Source organism: Falco punctatus (assembly GCF_963210335.1).
Source record: "Falco punctatus genome assembly, chromosome: 2".
In the NCBI taxonomy this organism is placed as follows: Eukaryota; Metazoa; Chordata; class Aves; order Falconiformes; family Falconidae; genus Falco; species Falco punctatus.
In genome coordinates, this window is record NC_137581.1 from 338,729 (window position 1) to 360,832 (window position 22,104).

The 22,104-nt window shown below is 50.2% G+C and overlaps 2 protein-coding genes across 2 annotated transcripts; both read left to right on the top strand.

Moving 5' to 3' along the window:
* Positions 1-9,233: 9,233 nt before the first annotated feature.
* LOC308058710 (olfactory receptor 52B2-like) lies at positions 9,234-15,329 on the top strand. Its single transcript, XM_080374969.1, has 2 exons — positions 9,234-11,113; positions 12,428-15,329. Exon 2 carries the CDS (start codon positions 12,923-12,925, stop codon positions 13,895-13,897), a length of 975 nt encoding a protein of 324 aa, XP_080231095.1. The 5' UTR covers positions 9,234-11,113; positions 12,428-12,922; the 3' UTR covers positions 13,898-15,329.
* Positions 12,900-21,778, top strand: LOC308058718 (olfactory receptor 52B2-like). Its single transcript, XM_080374978.1, has 3 exons — positions 12,900-12,983; positions 13,249-13,293; positions 16,635-21,778. Exon 3 carries the CDS (start codon positions 20,877-20,879, stop codon positions 21,771-21,773), a length of 897 nt encoding a protein of 298 aa, XP_080231104.1. The 5' UTR covers positions 12,900-12,983; positions 13,249-13,293; positions 16,635-20,876; the 3' UTR covers positions 21,774-21,778.
* Positions 21,779-22,104: the final 326 nt, after the last annotated feature.

The following is a 22,104-nucleotide window of genomic DNA, read 5'->3' on the forward strand; positions in this document are numbered from 1 at the left end:
GAAGGCAGCACGGAGGAGCTGCTGCCTGCTGTGCAGCAGGGATGCCCTGTATGGAGCCTGGCATGGCCCCGAGTGAGACCTGCTGGAGGGAGGCAGCTGGAGAGGGGGCAGGATGAGTCCCCTGATGACCCTGGGAAGGGCTGTGCTGGGGGTTGGGCTGGGGTGCCGGTGCTGGCTTGCACTGACTGTGAGCTGCAGTCTGGGGATGCGGCATCCCTGCGGGAGCAGGCAGAGTGGTCCTTCATCTGCACCAGCTGTGCGGAAAGGTTTGGGTGTCACTGCACCCCCAGAGCACCAGCGCCATTGCTCCACCACCCTCATCCTCTGCACCCTCTGTGGCAGAAACTGCTTGCACAAGGCAGTACTTGCTGTGCAGCAGCATACACTACCACTCCTCCCCCACCCCCCAGACCCCCCCTCCACTGGCCCCGCAGCCCTGGGCTGGGATTAGGGTTCCCTACAGTCCCTGCTGTGGCCAGTGGACAAGTCCTTTCCCTGTGTGGACTGCACAGGGGGCTTTTGTTTGCACCCCTTCCTGCAGAGCCACCAGCACACCCCCACCAAGGAGCATCCCCACCAGTGTTCCCAGTTCAGGAGGACTGTCTGCTGCCACTTGGAGCTGGTGTTGTACTGGCTGTGCCACCCAAGGAGTGCCAGTTCCCCTGCCACATGTTCAGCTTCCAGGCAGGCCTTATCCTGCACGAATGCAGCCGCCCTGGGTCCCAGAAGTGCCTCCATGCTGACAGTGGGAAGACCACGGTGGGGCTAGCTGACCCAAGCCAGCAGCAGGCTGGATAAGGTACATGGCTACAGCTGCTGTGGGAAGGGCTTCAGATGCCTGTCCTACCTCCTCATGCACTGGTGTGCCCACGCGGGGAAGCTGCACCCCTGTGGGCAGTGCCACAATGGTTTTGGGTCCTGCGCTGACCTGCTGACCCATTCTTTGAACATGGCAAGCAGCCAGGGCTGCCTGGCCATAGCGGGGACGTGTCGTGGGCTGGCTGGTGGCATGTGCCTGGTTGCCTTGCTGCTGTGAGGAGCTCCATCCATGGGATGCAGGGAGCATCCTCCATCAGTGCAAAGGTTCCTCTGCCTGCGCTACCAGTGCAGCCCCGAGTTAAGGATGTGCTTGGCTTGCCGTGTGCATGGGGAAGAGAGATTTCAAAAGCATGAGCATCAGCCCAGAGGAGCTCTCCTTAGATGGGGCTGAGCCACAGCAGAGGGGGGCAAGTCTAATCCAGACCAGATGTCAGGTTTTCTGTACTCAGATGTACCGATGAGGGAGGAGAAAAGTTGCTTCCTTGCACGTGGCAGGTGCTGTGTGGAAAAAGGCCTGTGCAATAAATGAAAATGATAAAAAACCCCTTGGAAACAATGGTACAGCAGCTGTTAGTGTGACTGCCTGGGCTGTGGCAGGAGCCAGCTGAGCTCAGCCTGGGAAAGCCAGCAGGTGAGGCTGCCCTGCTCGGGGCAGGGGGCACAGACCGTGCCGAGCCCAGCCTGTCCTCGCTTGCTCTCAGTCTGCCAGGCTCGCTCCTGTCACTGCTGTCCCTGGGGTGAAGAGCAGCTCAGCTGCTCTTTGCACTGAGATGGGGCAGAGTGAAGATGGTGACAGTGTGCTTTAGCCAACTGTGCTCATCACTGCTCCCACAAGACCCAATGCTGCTTTCTTAACTCCTTTCAAACCTTTTTTTCACAGTGTCTCTGCTTTGCCTTTACGTGGAGACCACACTGATGTACTGGTGCTCCTGTGCGGGTTTTGTCCCCCCTTGGGTGGCTGCAGCCCTGGGAGCAGACTGAGAGGCTGCAGAGATGGGCAGGTTTTGCACAGACTGTCCCCCGGGGGAGGGGGAGCGGGTGGCAGTCTGAACCATTTTTAGTTAAACTGTATGCAGGCCTTCTATGTTGAATACACGCACACACACACGTATGAGCCACTCCATTTAGTAGTAGTGCATGGTAAAGCAGCATGGATGGAAGCCAAAGGGCTTTGTCGGTGTTTGAGTACTTCTCCTTAAATCTCTGATAAAGTCAGAGCTCACTTCAGATGTGGTGTAAATGCAACTTATCTGGAGAGGATGGCGAGGCGCTGGCCCAGGCTGCCCAGAGCAGCTGTGGGTGCCCCATCCCTGGCAGGGCTCAAGGCCAGGCTGGACGGGGCTGGGAGCAGCCTGGGCTGGGGGGAGGGGGCCCTGCCCCTGGCAGGGGGTGGGACTGGGTGGTCTTTCAGGACTCTTCCAACCCAAACCGTTCTGCAATTCTGTGGTTTTATGATGTTGGGGGACTCAGTGAGGGGCCGTGTCAGGACATGCCTGGCAACCCCTCATGTCCTGGATGACAGACCGGTTGACTGAGCCCACATCCCTGCTCTATGCCAGGCTGCAGACCATCTCTCTCCCTCTCCTCACTCGCTCCTCCTCCCGGCTGGAGCATCCTGGCGCCTCCACCACCCGCTGCCCTGTGCCCGTGGGGTCTGGCTCCTGGGTGAGGGCTACCAGCAGTGTGGCCACTGCAAGCCCCGCAGAGCCCAGCTTCGGGTCCGCAGGACTGCAGGATTTCTTGCAGCGCAGAGACCTCTAGAGTTCACTCCTGAACGCTCAGTGCTTCTCTGCTCTCAGATGAAGGTTGCCACCCATGCCTCACTATTCCTTGCAGGCTGGAGCACCATCATGAGCTTTTCAGGCTTGTTGTTCATTGAACAGCACACTCCCCTACCTCAGAGCAGCCCCTGAGAAGTCCCCTGTTGTGTGACTCAGCTGCCTGGGAAAGCAGGGACCACCTCTGCATGCTGCCCCTCCTGGTGACACCCTCTGTTTCTGGGACTTTGTCCTTGTTCCTGGGGCTCTGCTCAGCCCAGCAACCCTAGTGATGGATGCTGGGGCATCCCCCAAGGATGGATGCTGCACCCCCCATAGAGGGCATCTGCCCACCAAAGCCTCCTGGCACCTGGGCTGGCATGGGATGGCATGTGGCACATGGCTGGGGGATGCTCTGGCTCGCTCTGGGGTGTCCATGGCACTGGGTGCGGGGAGGCAGTGGCCACAGAGGGGGCAGCTGGAAACTGGCCCATAGTAGGAAGGCTCCCTGGAAAGCCAGAGTTCCTTGTTTAAGCCCTGCGTTTGCAGGGTAGCAGTGGCACATCCTCCATGTCCTGTACAGCTCCTGCTCTCTGCTGGGACATGGTTGCTCAGTGCTGGCAGAGCGGGCAGTGAGGATGCGATATCATTACTGGCTGCAGAAGGAATTGCTTCCGACCCTGGAAGAAACCCAGCTTGGATTGCTCACCATAATTCAAATTCCTTCCTGAAGTGGGAAGTGAGTGGAATCATCAAAATGATGCATTTTGAAATGCACAATGCATAAGAAGAGAGACAAAACAATTTTTTCTAATTCTTTCCATGGCTCCCATTGAAGATTTCCATGACTACTGTGAGCATTATGATACTTTGTTGTAGAGCTATTGCCTTTCCAGGTTTCTAGATCTTTCTGCAAGACCAGGGCCTCCCTTTCCCGCTGCCTTCTTACCCCAGGAGCCATGGAGAGGCATTCCCTGGCTCTAGGGGAGGAGAGAGAGGTGGCCCGTGGAAAAGGGCCCTGGAAGGATGGTGATGGAGGGGCTGGGGCAGGAGATCAGTGCCCCTGGGTGTTGCGGAGCGCTGGTCAAGTATTGCCTTTTCTGACACTAACCCATGTCAGACCGGGGGTGTTGAACAGGGTGCATTCATTTCCTGCATGGAAGATCCTACCTACCAAAGAGAAGGGGATTTTAAAGGCAAAACTTTTGTTTTCTGTTGTCATAGTGCCACAGAGAATGTCAGCTCTGCTAGATCCTTCTTCTATGGGTGTTTTGCAAGGCTGAATGGGTTGCCACTCACCCCAAGGCTGAAACCAGCTGTTTGCCATACTGGGCTGGTGCAAAGCTCTGTGTGCCAGGGGAGTGGTGAGAGGCATGGAAGATAACAACATCCTCGCACTTTTAGTCAGTCTAGAGTCTCAGACACTCCTCTTTGTGTCTGCAGGGTGAAGCCTGGCTCTGGCCATACCAGCCTGGGGAGGTGATGAGCTGGAAGGTTGCTCAGACCCTCTCCAAATTTGGGAGGGATGGGGGGGGAGACTTCACCCTAGACCAAGCAGCAACTCAGAAGCAGTAATCACAGCCTTTGTACTCGGCAGGAGCATCATCTCTCAGTTCACGTATCTCACCATCTGCATGTTGCTCTTTAGGTAAAGGGTGTCAGGAAATATTCACAGTGCGTTCCCACCGAACACTATAGTTAGCAGGGTTTCCAGCTGGCCGCAGCGTTACTCTGCACCCACTTCCAAAAGGCGAGAAGCAAGCACAGAGCTTTCTCCATTGACCTGAATAGAAACGGTCTACACCAGGCGTGCAGCTGCTGGCAGACCAGCTTGCGAGGGTGCAGGCCTGCGGTGGGTGAGGAAACCGGGCCCCCCAGGTTAGCTTCTCTGTCAGGAACATTGCTATCCATGCCCTGCCACCCAGCTGCATCTGCCTGCGCACCTCTGGCCCTCACCTTGGGCAGAGCAAGAGCACATTCAGAGTCGTGATGAGACCTTTATTTTGCACAGATGGCAACGCCGACCCCTGCCCAGCCCCTCCCTTTGATTTGCCCGTATTCCCACTGAGTGTGTATAGCCTGCTTCTGCATCATTTTGGCCAAGAAGATGTGTCTGATCCCCTCCGGGACTAAAGAGCTGGGCATCCCTGCAGAAAAGCCTTCTGTTCCACCCCACAGTGAGAGTTGGGACCTTGTGGAGGCACCGACCAGAGGTGGGGAAAGGGACAGGACCAAGGCGCTTGAATGCTGATGGGGAAGCAGCACTGAGCCCCAGGCTGGCCAGGCTTGGGGTGGGGGATGCTCAGCGGGATGGATGATGGGCTTAGGCTCTGTGATGGCACATGTGCGTCCCGTGAGCTCCTCTCCACTATCACCTCACTGGCTGCAGGGGTCGTTGGAGCCTCATGGACCCTGTAGCTGTGCATATCCATCCAGAGAGCACCTACAAGGGCAGGGGAGGACAGAGCCTCCACAAAATAAATCCTGGGCTTTGCTGCTGAGATCTCAGCATGCTGGGAATGTGTTCAGAGCGTGCTGTGTCAGGCAGGTGGCCAAAGCTCATCCTGAATTAAAGGGCTGTGAACTAAAATAATATTGATCTGGAAGATATTCCCTGCAGCAGGTGTGGTAGAAATGGAGCTGGTTTCTGTACTGCAGCTGCATCCATCAGCTAACAGCCCTCGACACAGCCATGGCAGATGCTGGCTGAGCCTGCCAGGCTTGTATAAGGAGCTGTAGCTGCCTGTGACAGCTCACCTGGATCTTTGTTCACAACAGGAATGGGACCCTGGCCACAACCAGGGCTCACCAGCAGGTTTTGAATGTGTTCCAGGGAAGGAGACGGTTGTGTTTGTTTTGCCTGGGTGTTTCCCAGAGCTGCCTTTGGAGAGTGAATTGCTGGAGATGTTGCTTTGCTTTGCATCGTGTCTTGGTGTCCTCTGGCCCCATGTCCAGCTAAGACCAGACTCCAGTGTTCCATAGCAGATGCTGGATGAAGACAGCTCGTGCTGACAGCCGAGCTGCTGAGGGATGCTGGCCAATGCAGTGAACGAAGCCTGGGCTTGGCAGTGCTTCACACCCCTGCACAGGTCTGGTGACAGCAAGAGGTGCAGAGCAAGGAAGAGGTTGTTTTGTCTCCAGGTTTCTGGAAATGCTTAAAAATGGGGAGCCAGGAGCTGGATTCCTCAGGCACGTTTTCTCCTGCTTGCAGATTTGCACCACCAGTTTGCCAGGGACACAGAAATATCTTTAAATGCCAGAGCAGGTGCTGTGGGAGTGGGTTGGGGCCCAGGACTCCTCCTGAAGACACTGCCCCCTGCCCCTTGAGTCCAGAGGGGTGAGGAGTTTGGGGTGCAGCATCCACAGCAAGGCCTCCCCCCACACAGCCTCTGGTCTCCCATGCCTTCTGTGCAGGATAACTCTCTCTGTCTTTGCCTCCAGGTCACTGGGCTTTGATCAGGAACCAGTTCCTGGGAGACGACTACGTTTTGTAGCTCTTTTTTTGAATTTTTGTGTTGCTGTAGACTCTGTTGTTCCTGCTGGGCAAGAAATTTAACAATTTATCAAGAAGGTGAAAAACTCCATTGATTCACTGTTATCAGGGCTGAAGCTAGCTTCAGTGAAGCATCGCAGCTGAGGGAGCAGGTCAGCCAGCAAAGCTAAGGCTGGGAGGAGAACCTTCCTGCTGGGGCTGCTGCGTGTGCAGTGCAGCCCTGCACCACCCTAGCAACACACCATTGTAGGAAAAAAAAACCAAAACAAAGCAAATTTAAGGGAGAGAGAAGAGGATGTGTACTCCTTTGTTCCATAATTTGCCATAGCAGAGTTCAGAGGAAAAAGTGGGAACACAAAAAACTCCAGTGTTTCACATGAAGTAATTTTACACGGCAGGGAAAAGGTATCCAGATTACTCTGTAAAATGAGGTTATTGTTGTGCTTGATTAGAAATACTTCAGCTACTAAAACGTTTTGAAGACCTGAAATAACTGACTGCCTAGTAGTTTCTGGAATAAATATAATTCCCATTTACTTCTGGCAAGATTACCCTTTGGTCTCTAAAAATGTGGTTTGTTTGAATATGTGACAGAGGATATAATTCAGGTGTCATTTTTCTAGGGAAAAGCTTGGAAAGTAAACACAACCTTCTTCCATAGATGCATGTGAATGTTTGAGACAGATTAAACTCACTTAACTTAAAATATCCTTAAAATATCTTTTCCTGAAGTAGTAATTTCAGGCACCGGCGGATGGAAATGAGCACGTCCAGGAGCTATTCATCTTCCCCTACTGCAGACAGCGGCTACTTTCCTGACTGTGCCCTATTTCTCTGTTGGGGGATGAGGTGGTTCAGATAATGCTGTCTGCAGCTTGCTGGGTGGATCTGCTGCATTTACAGGCTGACAGTCACAATGATTTCTGTTTGCTTTCTCACAGTCCTGTCAGTACAGTGGGAGAACCAGAAAAACACACGATGTGCATCCCTGCTCCATCACTTGTGCAGGAGGTGTGGATGCTGGTGGACCTGCCCTGCTGCAGCCCCTGACAGGCCTGGAGCCCCTGCAGCCAGGTGCATGGGGGCAATGGCTGTGTCACCCCAGACCCCTGCCATGCGTAGCTTGTGGCTTTCAAGCGACCAATGTGGGATGCTCCACTTGGGGTGTCAGCCCCTGCTTCCACCGGTCTCCAATGTGTTGTTGGAAGCCCAGCTGGTTCCTAGGGATCATGCTGGACTCTGTCCAGTTTTGGCGTTGTGCTGGTGCTTTCTGCTGCTGTTTCCCAGATGTTTACACTGTTGCTGTCATCGCTGTAGGTGGGGGAAAGGCTCTGTTGTCCAAGGTGATGCTCTTTGAGTCTTGGACCCTGCAGCCTGTGTTGTCGTGGTGCTACCTCAAAGGTCACCTGCGTGCTTTTGGTGAGTCAGTTCATCAGGCAGTGTCGTGCAAGTGCCACGACAGAACTGGACAATATTGATGAAGAAATATGGCAAGGGGCTTGGACGGAGAACTTACATCTCTGCCCCTCCCATGCCTGGCTTGCTTGGCAGCCAAAACACAAGTTTCCAAGGTGGAGACCTCCAATCTGTGCTTGTCCCCACTTTTAATTTTATCATGAAATCACAGAATCATTTAGATTGAAAAAGACATTTGAGATCATCAAGTCCAACCACTGACCCAGCACTGCCAACTCCACCACTAAACCATGCCTCTAAGCACTGCATCTACACGTTTTTATGATGTTCCTGATCAGCGTTTGCCTAACCTAATTTTAGATCCCCAGAAAGGCATAGTCTGGTCCCTCTGGAAGTTATTCACCTCTGATTTAACTTCCTAGTGTGTTCCCAGTGTCTGATCCCAGCAATGAAGACTGTTCTTTGTTTCTGGTTTGCCCCAGGGATGGTAGCACCCCTGCCTGTTCACAGTTATCTGTCACATATTTGCGGGCTGTTATCATGTCTCCTCCTTTCTGGAAAACAAATAATTGCAGTATAAAGATGGTATAAAGAAGGTACCCCACCTTTTCTTAAAAATACTCTCTGATGTGAAATCTATGAAATCCAAATTCCTCCCCATTTCCAACAGCTGAGAAGTGGAACAGCTTTTCCTCAGTCTGAAAGGCTTTGGGACAGCTTTGTTCCCTAGAATCCACAGGCAGAGAAACACAAAGGAAATTAAAAGCTGTACACTGATAAGATGAACTTGACACATGGGTTGGAAAGATCTCTGGCACCTGCAAGGTGCCAAGACACAAGGTGTTGTCTGATGGGAGAATGATTATTGGACTGTCTGATGGAAAACAGGTGGGGTTTCTCCTGCACAAGCCCTTCTCAAGATTTGTCCCAGGTCCTGCAAACACTGAGATATTCAGGAGTGTTGGACCATTCCCACAGAAACTGAGTGTCCTTGTGATGCTCTCAAATGCCTTGCACTGTGCCCCATCATACGGCAGAACACCAGCATTCATGTACAGGGAAGGCCCAGGTCAGCCTCTGCCAGGAATGGTGCTTCCTGCTCCCAGGATCATAGAATCGTTTAGGTTGGAAAAGACCTTTTCTTAAAGGTTCAACTGTACACCTAATACTGCCAAGTCCACCACTAAACCATGTCCCTAAGCACCACATCTACACATCTTTTAAATGCCTCCAGGGATGGGGACTCAACCACATCCCTGGGCAGCCTGTTCCAATGTTTGACAGCTCTTTTGGGGAAGAAATTTTTCCCAATATCCAACCTAAACCTCCCCTGGTGCAACCTGAGGCCCTTTCCTTTCATTCTACCACTTGTTACCTGGGAAAAGGGACCGACCCCCACCTGCCTACAGCCTCCTGTCAGGTAGTTGTAGGGAGTGATAAGGTTCCCCTGAGCCTCCTTTTCTCCAAGTTAAACACCCTCAGCTTCCCCAGCTGCTCCTCATCAGACTTGTGCTCCAGCCCCTCCCCCAGCTCCGTTGCCCTTCTCTGGGAAGGACAGGCATGTCCCATCCTCATCTCCAGCACCCCTCTCCGAGGGCCAGAGCTGCCACAGGAGGGCCCAGCAGAGCAGAAGCACAAATCCTGCCTGGGCAAGGCTTATCCCTCCGCGCTGCACCTCCACACTGAATTCTCTGGGGATATCTTGTCCTCTCTTGCAGGCTTCCTGCCCTTTACACCACAGGAGCAGAAAGGACTGCTCAAACCCCAATGAGGCGCTGGGGTCCATCCTCTGGGCTGGCATCGACACCCCAGCTGCATGGGCAGCCCCCAGCCCCGGGGGTATTTGTGTGCCCCCCCTGCTCATCCCAGCAGGCACTGCAGGGATCTGCCCTCTCTCTGGCAGCAGATGTTAAATTGGGAATTACTGGGATATTTCAGAAGCAAATCTACCCTCCTGAGCAAATACACGAACGGAGACCTGGGCAGGACCAAGCGTGATGACTGTCAGTAATGGCACAAGCAGCATCCCCCAAAACTCACTGAGTATTTTCCAGGTAGATAAAACCTGGTGCTCCAGCAGCAAGGGCTCAGCACATGGTGGGCAGGGCAATATGGTGGAGGGAAATGATCCACACTTACATATGACCGCTAAAAACCCAGGCAGGCATCTGTTTTCTGTCTGCCTGCCTTGGTTACGTGTTATTTCTGAACCTGAGGCGCTACAGCACTGAATCAAAACAAGAAATCACTGGATGATGAACAATTCACTGCAGGCCAAGTTATAGATTTCATAAAATCACAGAATCATTTAGGGTGGGGAAGACCTTTGAGATCATCGAATCCAACCATACACTGTGAAAATGTCAGAGTTCCCAGGTGAATGTGGTTTATGGGATGTTTTGCCCAATTTCTCTCTACATGGCCATTTTCTGAGCATATGGGTTTGTGCAGCTTTTAATGCAATACAATGAAACTCAAGTACTTTCAGTCCTACAATGTTACTAAATACAGTCACAGCATTGTTTCTATTATCCAAAAGTAATTTCAAACAGCATTTCATCATCATTATGATTAATTGTAGACAGCAGAAAAGTAAATATTTGATATTTGAAACTTGCATTCTACAGAAGCAGACTTTGCAAAAGGAACTGTGCCTGGATGCAGAAAAGTGCATAAATACCCTTTCTTTCATTAAAACAAAAATCACATTTACTTTCAATCATTTTGATTTGGTCCTGGGATGGAAATTTTTTTTTTAAATTCATACAGTCCTATGTATTCGGGCACTTTTTTCTGCTGCATTAATGGATCTTCAACGTGTTGGTTGTAGGCAAAATATTTTCAGATCATCTTTTAATTAATTTTTTGCATCCTTTGAACAGACAGAGCTATTGTTTTAGATTGGTGTGGGGTTTTTTGCCACCATCATGTACTTTGTTTTGCAATAACAGTATGTTATAAATTATGCAATTGTGGTGTTTCTGTTTTTCCAGTTGATGCCAGTTCAGACTAGCAGCTTGGTCTGGGTAGAAATCTCTGCAGCCTTCTCTGTTTTGCAAGAACCAAGGCAGCTTTGTGCTCGCAGCCACTCATAGGCTTCGGTACTTGTAGATCATTGACATGGGCTGGAGACGGGCTGGCAGAGGAACCCCTCCCACAGAGGCACTGGGCAGCAGGGCCAAAACAGGGAGGCTGTTTTCGGAGGTTTCACTAGTATAACAAGGCAATTTTCACCCTGTGGGGGATAAAACACTGCTGAACATCAGAGATGCTCCTCTGGAGCCTGGGGACGCAGCTTGGGCAGGGTGCTGTGCCGGTCTCCTGCTGCAGTCCTCACTGCAGTCAGGAGATGTGGCCGGTGCCGAGTGAAAACACTTGCAATGCAAATGATGGAAAAGCAGGAAATATCTTGACTCACTTGGGAGTGTTAACTGCTGTTAATCTTTAATGCACTAGCAGTGTAAACTTCCACAAGTCAACGGGCTGATGTTCCTTCTGAGATTCAGGAGAGGGAAGGATTAATATCATCAGCCCTTGGCAGCACAGACAGGGATTTGCACTCCCCTGCAGCTCGGCGCTGAGCAGGGCTGATTCCTCATTCCTCATTCCTCTTTGGGGCTGGCCCTTGGTGAGTCATTTTATATTGAACACTGGTGTTTGGGGCAATGCTTGCTTCTTTGAAAAGAACGAAAGGAAGTGAAGCAGCATGTGAGAAAATTGTATTTCCATATCACTAAGAACTGGAGGTGTAAAGTCTTGCTGAACTGCTTTGTAAACCGTATGCAATCAGGCATCGGCTGGCATTGGTGCCTGGGAATGTTCCCAGGCTGATTTAATTTACAATTATAGATATAGCCTAGCTTTATTTGCCTCTGTTGAATTACGTGGTTTTAAAAGTGGAAGAGGCAATTGGATAAATATTTGTGATGAGATGAAGCTCTTTTCTATACTGATTGATGTTTTCAGTGGACTTTCGGTTCACAGAGGACAAGAATCCTTTTTAATGGAAACGCTTAGAAATGAAAACAAACCTTGGGCTTAGACTTCTGCCATCTGCAATGAAAATAAAAGAGGTGCAAGCAGGTCTGAAGAACAAAAGTTTAGCTTTGGTCCAAATCAGACTAATTTTCCTGCATCCCAGCCGTGGCCTAGGCTTTTCCTGGTGTATGATACGTGGGGGATTGGGTGGGGCTACTGACAGGGGTAAAATGGGGAGAAGCACATAAACCCAGCAGTTCTGCAGCCTTCCTCTTCCTCAAAGCCCTTCTCATGGCAAAGAGCACTCTGCAGGCTGGGCTTGTTTGCATTATTCAAATCTGCAAAAATACCCTCAGGCTGATCAGCCCTTCATGGGACAGGGCTCCCAGCTCAGGCTACCCTGGCACTTAGGGAACTGGGAAACTGCTCAGAGGTCCCGTGTTGGCTGAGCATCAATCTGTGCAGAAATCTGCACTCAGGGTATCTCTCCAGAGCATTACTATGGCTTGGCTGCCCTGGTAGCGCTTGTTGCCTTGCATCTTGGGCCAGGATTTCTTTGTCCAAAGATCATGCTGTTCAGCTCACCACGTCTTTTCCCCTCTTTACAAAGGAGAGGAAAAGGAATGGAGGAAAAGGCAGGGAATCTGCCAGGTAAGAATGTTGCTCCAGGTCATTCAGAAAACCTGGGTATGGGCTGAACGTCCAGCCTAGTTCTCCCTGTTCTCCCTTAGTGTTTGATACCCCTGTGGGATGGGGGAGAGGCACAAAAAGCACTTTGTGGTGTGTGCAAGCAGCTGAACATGTTTATACAGGTGGAAACACGGGGAGTAGCGTGTCTGGCAGAAGTTTCAGGAGTAGTCACAACCTTCAGAGCTGGTAGTTGAATGTCAGCCCCATACATGACATCTAGTAGTGTTGGTACTGGTACAGTTTTTATTCCTATCTTAATAGTTTGTACAAGCAGCTCTCAGAAATGAATTGGTCACTGATTGGAAGAGTGATGTGTATTATTTCACCTCCCTGAAGAAACACAGAATCCTGACAAAGACACCCACCTTTCCAGGTGCACACAGCTAGAGAGCCCACCGACAGCAACAAGGCAAGTAATTAAGACTTTTTACCAGACTTTTTGCCACATTGGATAAAACAGAGATAGAAAAAGACCCAGTCTGTTTTGTGGTGCAAATGGAGGTACAGAGAAGATGTTTTTCTTACAGACACAGTTTCTAGGGTTGATAGGAAAGGGTGAATAGGTTCCTATTCAGCAAAACAGAGCCAGTCAACCCCTTGGCCTTCAGAAATGTCTGGGGTTGGAAGGCAGTTGCAAATAGGACATTGTAGGCACTGATTTGTACAGATTTGTAGGTGGTTGTGGGCTAACGCCAGGCTCTCCAGGCCTTTTATCCCTTCTCTTTCTTGCACAGAGCAGAGTCAGGCTGACACTGAGCACTGAAACACCATGTATGAACTCAACGAAAGCAGCTTTGATCCCATCACCTTCGTCCTAACGGGCATCCCGGGTATGGAGGAGTCCCACATCTGGATCTCTGTCCCCTTTTGTCTGATGTACATCACTGCAGTGTTTGGCAACTCTGTCCTTCTCTTTGTAATAATCACGGACAGGAGCTTCCACGAACCCATGTACCTCTTCCTTGCTATGCTGGCTGTTGCTGACCTCATGCTTTCAACCACAACAGTGCCCAAAATGCTGGCGATCTTCTGGTTCAGTGCCAGGGAAATTTCCTTTGATGCCTGCATTACACAGATGTTCTTCACCCATTTCAGCTTCATCGTGGAATCGTCCGTTCTGCTGGCAATGGCGTTTGACCGGTACATAGCTGTCTGCGACCCGCTGCGGTACTCTTCAATCTTAACCCCCTCAGTGATTGGGAAAATAGCCGTGACTGCTGTTGTCCGAGGATTCTGCATCATGTTCCCACCCATCTTCCTCCTCAAGCGGCTGCCATACTGTGGACACAACATCATGCCCCACACCTACTGTGAGCACATGGGCATTGCCCGCCTGGCCTGTGCTGACATAAAAGCCAACGTCTGGTATGGGCTGACAACGGCTCTTCTCTCCTCTGGCCTGGATGTCGTGCTCATCGCTGTCTCTTATGCTCTGATCCTCAGGACAGTCTTTCGGCTCCCGTCCCCAGAGGCTCGTCTCAAAACCCTGAGCACCTGTGGCTCCCACCTCTGTGTGATCCTCATGTTCTATGTGCCTGCCTTTTTCTCCTTTCTCACACATCGGTTTGGGCACCACATCCCAAGTCACATTCACATCCTCCTGGCCAACCTCTATGTTGTGGTCCCGCCGATGCTCAACCCCATCGTGTATGGGGTGAGGACAAGGCAGATCCGGGAGCGCGTCATCCGCCTCTTGTGCCCCGTGGGGGAGTGCCCCTGCCCTGGCTTGGTGAGCAGGTGCTGAGTGCTGCTGGAGGGAAGGGGGATGTGGGACAGGGTCTGGAAAGCAGCACTGAGTGCCACAGCATGCTGTTCTCACCCTGGAGAAACAGATTTGCCCAAGAAGTTCAAGAGAAGCTGAGAGTGGTGGGATTTCTGGAAACATGGGCTTGAGTCATCAGCTCCTTCATTGCTACTGGTTTCTCCTAGAGATGCTTCCCCTGAATGGTCCGTTAGAGACTGGGCAGAGTTCTGCTGAGGAGTATCAAGTCTCTTATATCTCCTGATTTGCCATCACCTACTGCTGCTGATTTTGTTTGCTGTCCTACAACTTCGTTTCTGTTTGTTCCCTCACCTGTTATCTCAGTGCCTAGACCATGAATGCCTTGTTGGTCATCAGACCAGAGCTGGGTATATGAACCATAGCTGGGTGGGCAAAGTGCTGTTTACCATGGCACAGATAATGGTCTGTCCTTCTGTCTTCAAGGGTACAGCTTGCGTTGCTGAGGGACTCTGGCACCTCTTGGTGCTGAAGGTGCTTACATGCTAAGAGCCAAGTGTGAGCATGGCCTATGGGAAAGGTTTTATTGTCTTGTGTTTAAGGGAAACATATCCCTTAAACCATGCTGTCCAAAACAGAATTCAAGCCTCTAGACTGGAGTGCAAAGGGACAACGGTCTCCTACATCCTACGCATCCCATAGGGATATTTTCTGTCTTTGCAAGAACACTGCACTGCTAAGCAGTGCTCAGCATGGAGTACATTGCACCTCAAAATCCTTGTCTGACCATACGGCTGGCTGATTGCCCATCACTTTGTTGCAGTTCATTTGATTAATCCTTCAACACCAAAATAGTTTTGTTGAACTTTTTCTTGTTCCTCTCATTGGTGTGTGTATCAGTTGTATCAATAATACCTTAATCTACCTGAAGTCAGTGGCAACCTGTCTTAGACAGTTGTGAAAAGCAGTGCAAACATGAAGAGTGAGCATTAGATATTGCTGGAGGAGCAGCAAGGACAGTTCTGTACATCTGTGAACAGTCTGAGTTTAACTTCTTGTCAATCTGACTAGCAAGGAGAGCCCTTTTCCTCACCTCTCCCTTCCTCAGTAAAGACAGCAATACAGACTGTCAGAGTAAACTCATCTGCTCTCTCTGCTTCAGTGGATCTCATGAGTGGCAAGGTCAGAAAGAAAGGAGATTCTCATCTCAGCCCAGTGAACACCAGTGCTGCTGGTGTCCCCGGTGTACATAAAGACCTATGGGGAGAATCACAGAAGGGTTTGGGTTGGAAGGGACCTTCAAGACCAGCCAGTTCCCACCCCCTGCCATGGGCAGGGCCCCCTCCCCCCAGCCCAGGCTGCTCCCAGCCCCGTCCAGCCTGGCCTTGAGCCCTGCCAGGGATGGGGCACCCACAGCTGCTCTGGGCAGCCTGGGCCAGCGCCTCGCCGCCCTCACGGGGAAGGGTTTCCTTCTGGTACCTAGTCCAAATCTCCCCTCTTATAGTTTAAAACCATTCCTACTTGTCCTATCACTACAGGCCCTTGTAAAAGGTCCTTCTCCGGCTTCCTTACAAGCCCCCTTTAACTACTGAGAAGCGGGTGAAGGCAGCACTGGAGAGCTCAGGGGGAACCTTGCCAGAATTTCACATCTGCGCTGGAAGGTCAGCGTGCCCTGCACTGCTTTTGACGTGCATTCTTGTCATATCATTATAACATCCACAGTCCTGTCAGGACTCTTCTGGTTCCTGCAGCCTGGATTACAGCAGGAATGGGGCTGTTCCCATATGGCTGGAGCCTCTCAGTCCCACAGAGAAGTCACAGCAACACTCCCATTTGCATAGCTCTCATCACCAGAGCACAAAGGTCCTTTTGTCCAGTGTTTTGCATAGCATTGACTTGGTGGGCAGCACATGCTCCGATGGGACCTGTCTGTCTTCTCGTCCTGACAGCCGAGTCCTGATGGCCATTCTAACTCGGCTGTAAATGCCGAGGCTTATGTAACCCATTACAAAAACTGCAGTGTGAGTTGCTGTTGACTCTGAGTAGGCAATGCTCTTGGTGCTTGCTCAGGGCTCCAGAGAGCAGAGAAGGATTCAGCAGGCCCTCCTCTAGGAAGGTCAGGCAGGATGGTCCTGGCAGCTGCTGAGCCTGCTCCCTGCACAGCCTAAGCTTGGTCAACATGCAGGATTGAAGAGGCCCCACTGCTGTCCCTCCATGAGCTCCTCTGGCTCTGGTGGCTCCCAGGGGATGTTAAGCACTAACCACCAGTATCCTTCAAAGCTGTGGCAGCAGGTTCCTTTCCACTGTGGCAAGGAACTCTGGGATGAGGAAGAGGAGGGAATGCACAAGAGCCCAGAGACCTTTCCTTCATGTCCTACTGGGTGGGATGTGCTGAGACAAATGCTTGCTTCTCCTCTCTGCATCATACCTACTGTCAGCTGCACTTCTCTTTTATGCACCACTGAGACATGGGGGACTGGGCACTTTTTAGTTCCCTCCTGAGCTCAAGGGCTTCCTCGGGTCTAGCCAGTATAACTCACAGCTGAATGACGAAGGAGATGACACCAATACAGCAACGAAAACCCTGCTCCATTCTAGTCATCCCAGTAATGCTGCTATGACTTCAAAAGAAAAGGGAAAGTGTTTCATGATTTCAGATTAAAAAAAACCCACAAAGTTCCTCAGTCTTTCAACTAATTTCTTTTTTTTTTTTTTTTTTTTTGTTGTTGTTGGTTTTTTTTTTTCCCTGATCTCATCAAAGGTGGGAACCTTGTGACAGGCACAGGGGAAATGAAAGTCTGCTCATTAAAAGCTGTTTGCTTAACAGTGAAGATAACAGAACTGGTTACAAAAGCTGCTCATATTGTTGGTTTTTTTTAATGTCCTCAAAACATTTGTCTTTGTGTTAGCTTTCTTAGCAAAAAGAAAGAGTATTTACACAGAGCAGTCCATGTGATTTCTGGTAGGTGATGGAGCTGTAAGAAAGAAAAAGTGTCAGGAGAGCAAGTTGTTATAGGCAACACATGAATAGATTTAGACTGAAATAGATGCTTTGAGGTCTTTAGGGCATGGAGGACCTGGGGTAGCTGCACAGCAGCTGTCACAGGGGATACAGCAGATTTGGAGGTAGGGGTGAGATGCGAGACAGCTCATGACTGCAAGAGACTTGTTTGCTGATTCAGAAGGTCTCCTTTGGCCTGCCTTCCTACCTGAAAACAAGAACAAAGTCACCCTCTGCTGAAGAGTTTTCTCCTGAAAGCCTTTTGGCCAGCTATAATAACAACTGAGCTGCCATCTAAAGTTGTCAATATTAAAGAACAATATTGGTTACTGGTGTCTCTGTTACACGCTTTAACTCACACGATTATTTCTGCCCCCTTCTTCACTGCTTCCCTCTGGCTTCTCCTCAGTGATGAACAGTTAGGCACACACTTAACTCTGAGCACAACAGCAGTGCAGGCAAAACGAGGGTGTGTGCTCACAGGTGGCATGAGTCTGAGCATGGTCCTGAGATGGGACCCTTTTATAAATGCTCAGGAGTCTAGTCTTGTGCCATCATCATCTTCATCATGGAGGTAGTGGGAGGTAGAATCTCCCTGGGCAGGTGTTGCACAAAAGCAAAACGAAAGACCTGCCTCCTAATTGCTTCCAAACAAAGTATATATAATGAAAAATGAGTAAGGAATGGCAATGACATTACAGTGCTAGCCTGCATGCTACGCTACTGTACTCTCCCACTGGCACTTGGGGTGAAGTTACTCCAGCAAGTGGTCCTCTGTACTCAGGGGATCCTCTCTCAGGGGCGATGCGTTCCTGCAGGCATCCACATTTTCACCTGCATTTTAGCAACCAGTTTGGTTGGGATGGGCTGTGTGTGTTGTGGTACCAGACAAGTGCATTTCAGGGATTCTTCTGCTCCTCTGGGTTTCCAAGAACAGTTTTATACAACTGAGGAGGCAGTTTTAAACTCATGGCCCTTGTGCTGCTCTGCTCCTTGGATGGATGTAGCAGCCAACTGCACAGGCAAATATCCTTGAGTCAATGAATCACTAGCTTAGCAATTAGTGCCCAAAGGGGCATGCATAATGGGGTATTAGCCAGCTGATCAAGAAGATTTATATTTCTAACGTGGTTAAAATGTTAGCTTAATAACTCATACAAGATGTGGAACCAGAACTTCTGCACTTTGTATTTAATTTCCCACTTGAAAGACCTGGGGTTTTTTTAGCTCAGTTGATGTGGTAGGCTATTTGTAAGCATGTTGGGATTGCAAGGACCCTTTCCTGAGGAGGAGGAGGAAGGGTTTTTGACTGTAGTTTTTTCACAGCATCCACGTATACAAAAAGTAAATGAAATCTCAAAAATTTTGGGAGAAAAGTAGAAGTCAAATGGAGTAACTGTAAGAAACGCTCCTTTGTCCCTGGTGAATGCGTAGGCAGGCTTTTCATGCTTACATGCACTGAGAAGGAGTCAAGCCTGCGCCTGAAGTGGAGATCATGCTTCAGGTCTGTGCTGAGTCAATCTCTATGCATATGCTTAAAGGAAAATGCTCTTCAGCTGTATTTGAATGCTTTGCTGGATAGAGAGACACAAGCGTGGCTTTCATCATGAACAAAGTCTTGAGTGTTCTGAGTTAAAGTACCACATTTCCATTCATTTTTATTGCTGTTTACAAACAGTGGTGCTTTATTAATTGTTCTTCATCTGCAGAGCTCTGTGAGTAATAAATTAGAGTAGCATAGCTTAACAATTTTATTTCATCTCACCTCCATGACCATGATGTCTTAGCAAATGTTGGTTTAATAAAAATCCCCACTACACAGACAGGCAGATGATAAATAGCACATCCTTGTAAGCTGACCTGCCTAAAATGAGCTGGTAACTCAGAAGCCAGGTTGACCGGTTTGCTCTCATGCATTAGAGGTCCCTGACAGCTCCCCAGAGTGTTGTGGCAGTCAGGAAGCTGCTGGTTGCAGTTCCCCTGACCCCACCAAACAGTCTGCTCAGGGTCTCTGCAGGTTTCTAGGGGACAAGCAGTAGTCCAATAAATCCATTGCTCTCTTCTAAAATCAGAAATGAGGAGAAAATCATCTAAAAGGTTTATAGCGGGAATTTCTGCTGCTCTCTTTCTCAGAGCTCCCAAATGCCTCTCCATCATGGTTCAAAAAAGCTGAAATAGGTCCTGGTCCCAGAGCACTTTCTATCTAGGGCAAGGACAAGGATAAAACTCACATCTGATTGACATGTCCCTGCTTGCCCCAGGGTGGCTCATGCATAGTCCTGGGTACCCCAGTGGGATCCAGGACCAGGCAATGAATTTTGCAGAAGTTGCTGTGGTTGGGGTGGTAGTGAGTGAAGGGGCAGTGAGGATTCACCGAGGCTGCTTTGGGGACAGCCTGAAGGCCTTCAGGGCTTGTACAATCCCCATCCAATTAGCCTGGTAGTAGGAAATACCCAGGGAAAATGAACTGGTGATATCCCTGGTGCTCTTCAACACCTCCATCAGGGTATGAGTGCAAGCATGCATGCCCCACAGTGCCCCAGGGCACTCTCTGGGTGCAGTATAAACACCCAGGCTCAGCCTCCATCCAAGCAGGATCCCATTGCTGGCACAGGAGGTGAGTGAGTTGGCTGGGTCACCACACTGTTCTTTCAACTGGGTTTGGTGAAGCAGAGATGGATTGGAGAGATGGGGAGATGGTTGGGGTCCATGTAGGATATATTGTGTGATACCACTGCCAGAGATACGTAAACATTTCCTGGCAGCAGTTCTGGCTGCATTGTCCCAAACTCCCTGCATGAGTGTGGCAGGGAGGGCACTGGGCAACTTGTTTCTCAAGGGGATGGAAGCAGCATGCTCCTCCTGCTCAGTTCTGCCTGACATAGTGGATATAAAGGATTTTCATGTGGAGTGAGAATGGACTTGTGTTTTTCTAATACTTAAAGTGCACTGGGTGGGACTAGCATAGAGGTTTGCCTGTACATTTTCAGTGTTCTCTAAAACAGTAGTCCCCAGTGCCAGGGAGTTCTGAGGGTTTCATTATTTATTTTGTACTGGCTCAATAGCACCTGGAATTCCCACAGCAACTCAGAGCCCTGGCTTATGCTCTGTGGACATAATACATAAGATGGCAGCTCCTGACACACAGCTGGTTACTCCTATGGCACTGTAAATCCCCTTTTAGATCCTGGACATTTTGATAACACCTTGCTGCTGGTGGCTTTTAATTTTGTCTCTTTGCATATCTGACAAGATGATTTCTCCAGATACCTGGGTGATTGGACACTGCTGTCTGGGGCTCTTTTATGAAGCAGAGCTGTTGGGATGAAAGGGGCTCTCCCCTGCCTTTCACCCACTTTGTTCTTGGTGGACTGAGCTCACACAGTTACAGAGACAGACCTTTTGTAGGAGCTGATACAAGCAGGTGAAGTCCCAAGAAGGACAGGACTGAACTAAGCTCCTTGTGTCCTGATTTCATAGGTAGCTTTCAAACAGCTCTGAGTCACTAAACTGGGTGTCCCAGAGGAGGATTAGCAATGCACATGCCTTCTTTGTGGAAGTCATGGGAGAGCAGAGAATTTTCCTTAATATATTTCCAATGCTAGAGATTTCTCAACTGCAGCATAAATGGTGGTCACATCCAAGTCTATCTGCTAGAGAAGCACTTGTGATCACTAATTCAAGAGTGAATCTCCTGTATATTTTGCTCCAGCAGCTGCAAGTGGATGCAGGCAGAAGACTCCTTATTTCAAAGACTCAAACAGCAGAGACAAAGGGACCTGAATAGTGGAGGGGAACCCTGATGGAGCAAATTGTCCAATATTTAACACTTCTGGATAAAATGTGGTTTAGAAGTTTAAGTGTCTGTGCCATGAGTGATGCTTATCATGAGTTCAGCTCCCCTTTATATCCTGGGTATAGTTCAGCTGCTCTTAGAGCCTTTCTTTCTACCGTTATACAGCTCCTGCAAGTGAGAAATGACATGAGATATTGCATTGAGTCATGTCAGCACCCAACATGTCGGGATCCCACCCCACATTCTTCATCTTGGTGGGTATACCTGGGATGGAGAAGTCTCACACCTGGATCTCCATCCCAGTCTGCATGATGTACTGTGCTGCTCTTCTTGGGAACTTGGTCCTGCTGGTCACCGTTGCGAAGGAGCGCAGCCTCCACGAGCCGATGTACATCTTCCTGTGCTTGCTGGCAGTGTGCGACCTGCTGTTGTCCACTGCCACTGTCCCCAAAATCCTTGGTGTCCTTTGGTCTCTGTCCACCCAAATCTCTTTCAGTGGCTTCCTGGCACAAATGTTCTCCATCTATTTCATTTTTGTGGTGGAGTCAGCCATTTTACTGGCGATGGCCTTTGATTGGTACATCGCTATTTGCAAACCCCTGCGGTACACAGCCGTCCTGACACACTCTGTCATGGGAAAAGCTGGCATGGCAGCCTTAATCAGGAGCTTCTGCATCATGTTGCCTGCCATCTTCCTCCTCAAGCGGCTGCCTTACTGTGGGCACAATGTCATGCCCCACACCTACTGTGAGCACATTGGTGCGGGCCGCCTGGCCTGCACCGACATCTCCATCAACATTTGGTATGGGGTTGCTGCTGGCTTCCTTTCAGCTGGCTTGGATGTCATCTCCATTGCTGTCTCCTGTGTGCTGATCCTCAGGTGCCTCTGGGGGCTGCCCTCCCCACGCGCCTCCCCCAGGGCTCTGCACACCTGCGGCTCCCACCTCTGCGTCATCACCATGTTTTACACACCAGCCCTCTTCTCCTTCCTAGCGCACCGGTTCGGCCAGCACGTTCCTCAGCATATCCTCATTTCCTTTGCCAACCTCTACATCGTGGTGCTGCCCATGCTTAACCCTATCGTCTGTGGGGTGGAGAACTGAGCATGTGGCTCACCTGCTCAGGCTGAGGGGCTTGAGTGGCAGGACATAGCTGGGCAGGCAGGAATGGGCAACTGCGCTGGTCTACTGGTGAGAGGGGTGAAATGAAGCTTTGAAAAGAAGGAAATGAATGAAAGACAGCAGGGACCTGGCAAATGTGGACCAGATGGGAACATTTTCTAGATGCGATGGTCAACAGCCAGCTGAACATGAGCCAGCAGTGTGCCAAGATGGCCAAGAAGGCCAACAGCATCATGGCTTGTATAAGAAACAGTGTGGCCAGCAGGACTAGGGAAGTGATTATCCTCCTGTACTCGGCACTGGTGAGGCTGCG